The sequence below is a fragment of the Cervus canadensis genome, chromosome 20, assembly GCF_019320065.1.
Source record: "Cervus canadensis isolate Bull #8, Minnesota chromosome 20, ASM1932006v1, whole genome shotgun sequence".
NCBI classification, from domain to species: Eukaryota; Metazoa; Chordata; class Mammalia; order Artiodactyla; family Cervidae; genus Cervus; species Cervus canadensis.
Genome location: NC_057405.1, coordinates 55,679,471 through 55,688,802, shown reverse-complemented (window position 1 = coordinate 55,688,802; position 9,332 = coordinate 55,679,471). Strand labels below are relative to the sequence as shown.

Below are 9,332 nucleotides of genomic sequence, written 5' to 3'. Positions count from 1 at the left end.
AATTTATGGAATCCATCGGTTTCAAGATCATTCCATGAAATACTTTTCTTTATAAAAATGTAAATTGGCCACGTGACTTAAGAAATATTCCAGGATAACCACTGAGATTCACGATTTAGTCTTAGGAGTTTGAACTATTATTGGTCAAATGGAAAAGCAAACAACTACGGAAAACCAGAAGAGAAGAATGAATAGGAAGAAGGAATTCACAGAAAGAAACCAAGAAGAAAGGTTCAAGCAGTTTACTTGAGATTCTTGCCATATAGGAAATAGAGCGGCATGGGGGTTTGTAGTGAGGACTTCCCTAGGAGTGCAAGCCTCCAGGCCACAGAATGGCCACAGGTACTGCCCCTTACAGGATGTCCAGAGGAACTGCTGGACAGATCTGAAGGGTCTTGCTTTGTGAATTATGCGGGATCATTAACTGGTGATGAGGTGCCTTACCAGATTTAAGTACTTTTTGGTGCTTGGTATGTCTTTCATGAATCATGCAGCTGCAAAGAAGGTTCCTGGGACCTTTAGGGCAGGAGCATATATTACCCGAGAGCTCCCAGTGTAAGACAGGCTCTGTTCTAACACTTTATAGACAATAACCCTTTAATATTTATTCATTGATTTGGCTGGGCCAGGTTTTGGCTGCGGCACATGGGATTTTTGATCTTCGTTCTGGTATGTGGGATTGTTAGTTGTGGCAGTCAGGATCTTTTAGTCGTGACTTGAGAACTCTCAGTTGCGGCATGTGGGATCTAGTTCCCTGACCAGGAATTGAACTTGGGCCCCCTGCACTGGCAGTGTGGAGGCTTAGCCGCTGGACCGTCAGGGAAGTACCACAATAACCCTTTAATAAATTTAATAATGTCTCCGTTATCTCCAATTTAAAGATGAAGAAACTGAGGCTTTTTGCCTTAGGTAAAAGTAGCACAACCAGGATTTGGGCCAAGGAGAGCTGGCTCTAGAGTCTTTTCTTCAGCACTCCATTAGTTCATCTCTTGAAATCAATAACAAGGAGGAGGGAGGAGGAGGAAAGAAAGAATAGGAAAAGAAGATGAAGGACAAAATAATTAATGTATCCTGTGAATACCACCATTTACTTCAACACGCATTCTCTGAAGGACTTACTATGGGACCTCCCTTGGGACTAGGCACTTCTGGGCCACAGCCCATTCATGCCCTGGAAAAGACCAGGTTATTTCTAAACCGTGTGATAACACTGTAAAACAGGAAAGTCCGCTGGTGCAGGACAGAAATCCCTGTGTTCCCAAGTATGTACTAAAGTGGAAAGTTACTGAGTTAAAGTGACTGGCCAGTAAAGCACAAGCCCATTCAGTCACAGACGGGCTACTGTGGATTCCATCTCTACTCTGCTTCCATAAAACAAACCTTGTTTAACTAGGCTGTTCTGCAAAAGTAACAGTTAAATACATTTACAGCATTACTGCTTCCTGGTGGTTCAGTCATAAAGAATCTGCCTGCCAAGCAGGAGATGCGGTTTCATCCCTGGGCCGGGAAGATCCCCTGGAGGTGGAATGGGCAACCCACTCCAGTATTCTTGCCAGAAAATCCCATGGACAGAGGAGCCTGGCGGGCTACAGTCCATGGGGTGGCAAAGAGTCGGGACAGGACTGAGCCACTAAACAACAATAGCCTCACTATGTTTGGACTCTGCTTCCAACACTGGAAAACAGGCAAACTTTAAATAAAAAAGATTAACGCAATTACAAATTAAATTTAAAAACGTCCACCAGTAAAATAGTTTCTACTTTTCACTGTATGCTTGAAAGTTTTCACAGTAGGATGGTTGGAAAATATATTCCACTCAAATCTGCAGAATAAGGACTAATCTCCTACAGGAGCCAGTTCATTAAACTGCCTAATGGCAGCTATGGAACAGTCATAGCCTTATCCCAAAAGCTTTGCTCTTTAAACAGATAAATGAGCAAGTGCGTTCCAACAGAGGCCAAAAAAAGCCTGTCCCCAGGAATTCCACTGGGGCAGCGAATTCTAGAGGGACCGCCGGGGAGGTTCCCGCTCCCTGGGTGGGACCTAGTAGCAAAGCTACGTGGGGAGCGCTGAAGGGGCCTTTAGGGCTGGGGAAGGGGACCGTCCGTCAGGGCAGGTCGCAGTCTCCTCGCCCCTGTCCGCCAGCGGCGGCCGGGAGGAGCGCCGAGAACCAAAACTCGGTTGTCGCCGGTGTCGGGGCAGCGAGTCTGCGCCCAGTGGGCGGCTCCCCACCTCTCGGGAGGATGCGGACGTGGGATGCCCCAGGGAACCCTCCCAGCCCGGCGAGCACGAGGAGCTCCAAAAACAAAGCGAGCGGCGGGGGGAAGGGGAGGGCGCGCCGGGCGAGGGGCAGAGGCGCCGCCTGCGAGCCCGACCGACCAGCTTGGGAAGGGCGTGCGCGTGCGTGCGCCCGGTGCCCCTTGCCAGGTCCGGGACACCCACAAAGCCCGAAAGGTCCCCTTTCCTATGGGGCGGAGATTTCAGAAATCCCAAGTCGGGGTCCGCGCAGCAGCTAGAGCCGGGACTGGAGGCCGCGCGCTGCGCCGGAGGCTCACGACTTTTCTTTTGGGGGGATAAGATGGCAGGTCCGGGGAAACAAAGGAAACTTGGGCCCGGGCCTGGGAGCGGCGTGTGTAGCTCACGAGTTCGCCCCGGGTCCTGTGTGGGAGTCACTGGGCGGCCTGCGCCAGCCTGCACACTGCCCGCCCGGGGAAAACATAAACCATCCCTGCGGGAGCCGGCGGCGCCGGCCGCCCACCTGCCGCCCCGGGGTCTCCGGGCCGGCGGAGGGAGAGGGCGCTGGGAACACGGCGGGGGCCGGGAGGCAGGGAGGAGGGGAGGCGGCCGGCGGGCGCGCGCGGGGGGCGGCGGTGGAGGAGGGGAGCGCGGGTGGGCGGGCGGCGCCACGTCACGGCTATTGTGGCTGGCCCGGTATATAAGGTCCCGCCCGCCGGCCGCGCTCCCCACCTTGCTTGCACCCCGCCAGCGGTCCTTCGGCACCGTGCAATCCAGCGAGACGCGCTGCGCACCGACGGAGCGGACATGGGGAAAGCGATCGTAGCCAGGCTCGGACTGGGGCTGCTGCTGCTGGCGCTGCTGTTACCTACGCAGGTGAGGTCCTGGCGCCCGGCGAGGGGGCTCAGGGGCCGCGCCCGGGGCGGGTGGGACCGCCCGCAGGGAACCGGTCTGCGCCCCCACCTTCGGTTGTGGACCCGAACTAGGAGAGAGAATCTAGTACAATCTGATCTGGGGGGAGAGGGGGCGGCAGTTTGGAGCCCACTTTCCTCTTCCTGGCAGGCTGCCCCCACCCTTTAGGCAGCCCCGAGAACAAAGCACCTCCACGCGTGGGCCAGGAGGACCTTGCCCCGCCCCAGGTTTCGCACGGCGCTTCACAGGCTGCCTGACGCCCACCGCCCGCTTTCACGCGGAGCGGGAAAGAATGCGCCCTCCCCACCTCTGGAGCGCCCGGAGACCTCAGGCCCTTTGCGGAGGTCGTCCCTGGATCCCACGAACGCCCCGCTTCCCTGTACGAGTGTCTTCGCGTCCCCTAGCGCATCACACAAAGAGGAAGATACCCTTAGGGGGGCGCAGCCCTCGCCCATCCTCCACTCTCAGAGCTAGTTCGTGGATCCCGAGCAAGCCCCAGTTTCTGACCCTGTTAGCCCACCTCAGTCCCGCGTGTTTCGGGGCTGAAGTCTGGGGGGGGGGGGGGGACCCTCCCCTGACCCTGTGCTCTGCTGGGGACGACCTTACAGGTCACCCACGGAACCCTCTGTTAGCCAGATGGACTGTCTCTGGACAGGCGGCGGATGGGACATCTGGGTCCCGAGTGCCCGCCAGGCTTTGTCCGTGTCCCCGCGGCCTTTTCAGATCCTCTGTCCCGGGAACACATCTTGCCCACGGTGTCCGGCGGGTGGGTGCGCGGCGGCCGCGAGGGAGGCCAGCGGCGGCTGAGCCTGGGAGACCGAAGTTGGGGGGCGCTGGGAGGGCGAGAAGGGGCATTGGTCTCCGGTAGCTTGGACTTGGAGGGTAGGTAGGGGTGCCCGAGCGATTGGGTCTCCATCGCCTTCCGTTGGGGCTTTCTGAGGAGGGTCTCCTGAGCACTTCTTCCGAAAAAGTTGGGTGCGCCAGGTTCCCAGACATCCAGCCGCCGGGCTCACCTGGGAGCGCAGGCTGAGAGGAGCGCTCCTCGTCTTCCGCCCCGCGGACCGGGTAACTGTACCCTATTGTTTTGCCGGCCGGCTGCTCTCCCGAGCCTTTCTCTATTCCTCGGTGGGGGAGGGGCGTGGCCGCTGGAAACGCTGGTCTCTCCCACCCCGCCCCATCTCCTTTCCCAGCCAGATTCCCTCCCACACCCTTAAATTTCAGAGGATTTGAGGTTAAGCAAACAAATCTTTGGTAGCTTAGTAGGGAAATTTATGTTTACTGTCAATTTCGTATATTAACATTAGTTTTTTTCGTTGGTGTAGAGGACCCTTTGATTCTCCTATGGATGCACTGGGCTCTGGTTCATTTTTTTTTTTTTTAAACTCACCTGATGCACCAAGGCTTTGTTGGATAGAATAGATTACCTTCAGGGATCCCGAATTAGGTCTTGCCCCCAAATAACGAGCCCTGTTTTAAATTGGTCTCCATATTATTTACGCTTTCCTTTTACTGGGAGTGCTTTTATTCTTGGTAGCACACTCTGTTGGGTAGGTGCCAAATAAATCTATTCAATTTCATTGAGATTTTAAAAATTAGTCTATTTTAGATAGGATTTATAAAATTTTTAATCGATGTTGGCTGAATGTCCTTATGGGTTTTACAACAAAAGAAGCTGGGGTTTCTATAGATTTACAACAAAGGATAAAATGGTTTTATCTTTGAATTGATAGGTAGCCAAACATATATGTGGCCCAGACCTGCTTGGTGCCAGGTTGTTGTCCTGGCTGTAATCAGAAGCCCTTTAAAACCCTCTCTTGCAGTGAGAGCTGAAATCTCCCATCTGCCTTTGTTCCCTGACAAAGGAGAGATTACCACGTGCCCTGCTGGACTGTGCATTTTATGACTTGAAAAATAGTGTGGTGAATGATGCCACTCAGGCACTGGGGTGCTGGGGGACCTTGGTCCTTGGCCACAGTGCTGGGCTTAGTGACCAGGCAGGAAGGCTGCTGCTCGTGAAACCAACATCGAACCTTCTCCTCTGTTGTGAAGTCATTCCGACTTCATGATGCTTTGCGTGAGATCATTTTGCCTTAAGGCAGAGGCTCATTACATTTTTCAACTTAAAACAAATATTGTAGCCATTTTTGAGAAGGGCTGTATATAATTTCCAGACTTCAAAGGAGCAGATAAGATACCCAGGGCCCCTTAAGTTTAATGCAAGGTTGTATTAAGCAGGTGAAAGTTACCCAACGAATTCAGAAAGACAGAGACTTAATTCTCATAACATATGTCTCAAATGACAGTATTTTAAAATCCAAGTTATTAGTGCAACTTTAAAATCTCCCCCTTCTTGAGAAAGTAGAAGAAGCCTATTTGTAACACCAGTAGGTCAGTATAATCACAGAAAGTGAGTTAGTTAATTTGGTTCCTTATTACTTTATAAAGAATTAAGGGTCAAGTCATACACTTGGGAGTTACATACTTACTGAAGACATTTTTGTTTGCTTGATTTTGGTTATTGTTATTTGCAGTCATTAATCATCACTAGGTAGTTGTTTTTGAAACTAAAGGATCTTGGTGGGACTAAGAAATTCAGAATGAAATGATGTGGGTAAGGGAATAATGGAAAAAAACAACCTGAGACTGTATCATCTATCTTACTGGCGTGTTAAATGTATGTGGAGAGACAACTATAATGTGGGAATTGATCAATGTAACTTTTTATATATTTTAGACTTACTCAAATCAAACAACTGTTGCAACACCTTCAAATAACTCCTCCCAGACTACCTCACCTGCCCCCCATCCAGCCAATGCCACCACCAAGGCAAGCGATGGTACTCTGCAGTCAACAGCCAGTCTCTTTGTGATCTCGGTCTCCCTTCTACATCTCTACTGTTAAGAGACTCAGGCGAAGAAACATCTGTACTTCACCATCTTCTAAATCCAGTTCAAATGGCATCTATACATCCTGTGTGACAAAGAAAAAAAGAAAAAGAAGTCTTCATTGAATAAATCTGCTAATTCCACACCTTATTTAATTCACAGAAATTATTGAGGATCCCAAATTTGTTTGAAGAGCATGTGAAGGGTTTGACTAGATGATGAATGGCAATATTAAATCTGCTGGAGTTACCTGCACAAGATGAAGAGAGACAACGTCCAAAATTAGTTGAGATGATTTTCTTAAATGTGGCTTAAGACGTATGGACACATAAAGCTCTACCTTGAAAATGAGAATAGATTTTATCTTACTTAGAGATAAAGAATGGGCTGTGGAACAGAGATTCAGTTTGCATTTGGTTCATTAAATTTATAAGGCCATAAAACAATTAGGTAAAACAGAAAGCTTCTGTGATTCTATTTGTATGTACATTAGCAGGAACTTCCAGGAGTTACTGTAAATTCTCAAAGTGTTGTTTCAGCAGTACTAATTTAATGCTGACATACTGATAGATAAAATTTTATGTTAAGCTATCAACTGTTCTCTTGGGAACTGAATTTTTCCTCTGGGGCTTTGGGCTGATATTGCATTTGACTTTTTATATAGTACCAGGGCAATGATGGATTAATCTACCCCAAATTCAAGCATAATGAATACATTTTGCTTACATACTATTCCTATTCAAAAAGAACACTAGATTCATTCAATAGATAACAAAGTATAGAAGTACATTGCTGTCAATGAGTTTCAAAATATTTTTTATTTCTGCATACATTGAATAACTTTTACAGTTTAAAAAATGATTTGCTTTGAAGGTAAATTGACAAATTTTGAAATGAAAAAGGCTAATATGTGAAGGAGCCAAACTGTAAATCAAATATTTGTGAAGTCAATACTGGAAGCTTGCTTACATTGAATTTAGAAAAACTTTTATACTCTTTTCTGTAAATACTTCTTTTTAAACTGAATCAGAGTAGCCACATTTGGAACATTTTCTGTTATCATTTGATATTTTTAGATAGTTAGAACCTGGTCCTAAGCCTAAAATGGGCTTGATTTTGGAAAGTAAATCTTTTCACAACTGCCTTGATGCACAGCAACTTTTTAAAAAATAGACACTCCCTAAAGTCTTTTGTTCACATGGTCACACACTGATGCTTAGATATTCCAAAATCTAATATGGCCACAGTAGTTTTGAAAACCAAAGTCTTTTTTTCCCATCTTTAGAAACCAACACTGGAATAACCATATTCAACAGATCTCAAGCTACTGTGTGTGTGAATGAACATTCCCTTTTGTTTCACACCTGAATGCTGTATATCTGTTTTGGATTGTATATTGTGTTTGTGTATTTATGCTTTGATTCATAGTAACTTTTCATGTTATGAAATTGATTTGCATTAAACACAAACTGTAAATAAAAAGAGATGGCTGAAAGAGCAATCCTTTGAATTATGTTTTTCCCAATGCCTGGAATACTTTATGAGTCTTATCATGGTTGTATGAGTATTTAAACCACTAGGGACATACCTCAATATTTTCCTATTAAACAGAACGTTATAGTTAAGCTGTTTTGCATTGGCAACTAGCAACATGTCTTGATTAAAGAATTCATCTGAAAACTGACATCTTTCAGGCTTTAAGTGGGCATCCCTTACTCAGCAACTATTGAATGCCAGCTATGTGTCAGGATACTGAAGTTTTGATTGAATGCTGAACTTGCTTGACAAGGCTTTTTACTATAATTGAGAAAAAGAGCATGCATAATGACAAACAGGCAGTATACTGGCAAGTAGTGCTGTGAGGAGAACAGGCCAGGGTGGCCAGTCATGAGCTGTGACTGAGTGATTATGGGTGGTTTTCGACATTTAAGCTGAGATATGGAGGATCTGGAGGAAAATTCCTGATGGGAGGAACAACACATGCTAAGTCCTTCAGTCTGCTTAATCACTGGCACTATTTTCATATCTGTCCAGGGGGCCATATTTCCATCTGTTCCTTTAGTACTCCTGAATTCTTCTGACTCTTATTAAAGTTAGTCCTGGACTTTTGCTGCTTAGTTGCTCAGTCGTGTCCAACTCTTTGCAGCCCTATGGACGGTAGCCCGCCAGACTGTTGCCTGTCCATGGAATCTTCCAGGCAAGAATACTGGGGTGGGTTGCCATTTCTTACTTCACGAGCTCTTCTCGAACCAGGGGTTGAATCTATGTCTCTTGTGTCTTCTGCATTGGCAGATGGATTCTTGACCACTAGCACCACCTGGGAAGCCCTGGACTTCTAGCTCTAGACAGAAAAAGGCTAGAATTTGGTAGTAAGTTCCTTGACCAGAAGAAATGTTGTGTGGGTCTCCATGCATGGTTGATAGGATTTTCTGTGAGTCCAAGGGTAGTAGTTGTGGTAGAAGCATTGTATGCGGGGAAGGCAAATCCATATTCAGAATAAGTGTTTATTTCTTTAAGAGTAAAATGCTACCCTTCAATGATGATGTGGTCCCATGTAGTCAATATTCCACCTGGCTGATCACCTCAAGCAATGGAGCATATAAGGAACTTGGTGTTGGCCTGTGATGTAGCAGATTGAGCATTCAGCAGTGGCTGTGACCAGATCAGCCTTCACAAATGCCAGTGTTGCTGGGACCATGCATAATCTCTGTCCTGCCATTGTGGCCACTTTGTTCATGAGCCGAGTGATAACCAGAATGGTCAGGGATCTGTATCCACACAACTGGCCACCTTGTCCACCTGATTATTAAAATCCCTCATAGGGCTGTGGTTACCGTTTAGTGAGCATTCACATAGGACACTAATATCTTCAGATTCCCATTTGGAGAGGTCTAGCCATATATCTTTCTCAGCCTGCCTTGTCACCAATTTTCCAATCATATTGTTTCCAAGTCCATCCAGCCAAACTGTTGGCCACAGATCGTGAGTTAGTATAGATTTACACCTCTGGCCATTTCTACTTTGAAGCAAAATGACCAACCAGGGGCACTGCTTTTAATTCTGCCCACTAGAGGTATTTCCGTGTCCTTCATGGGTGTCCTAGAAGGGGGTTGTGCAGCTGGAGCTGTCCACTTTGAGGTGTTGCCTGCTTAATGTACAGCACCTTCCGTAAACAAGGTCCAAGTTTTCTCTTCCTCAGTCAGCTGGTCATCGTTAACTCCTCGTGAAGACACAGGTACAGACTAGGAGAGAGATGGTAATGTAGCAAAAATATGGCCCAGGGGCATTTGGACCACTTC

General features: G+C 47.4%; 1 protein-coding gene across 1 annotated transcript; it reads left to right on the top strand.

The window, feature by feature from the left end:
* The first annotated feature begins 279 nt into the window (after positions 1-279).
* On the top strand, positions 280-5,974 carry LOC122422727 (translation initiation factor IF-2-like). Its single transcript, XM_043439339.1, has 3 exons — positions 280-342; positions 2,051-3,111; positions 5,882-5,974. The coding sequence occupies exons 1-2, from the start codon at positions 280-282 to the stop codon at positions 3,059-3,061; spliced, it is 1,074 nt and encodes a 357-aa protein (XP_043295274.1). The 3' UTR covers positions 3,062-3,111; positions 5,882-5,974.
* The last annotated feature ends 3,358 nt before the right edge of the window (positions 5,975-9,332 follow it).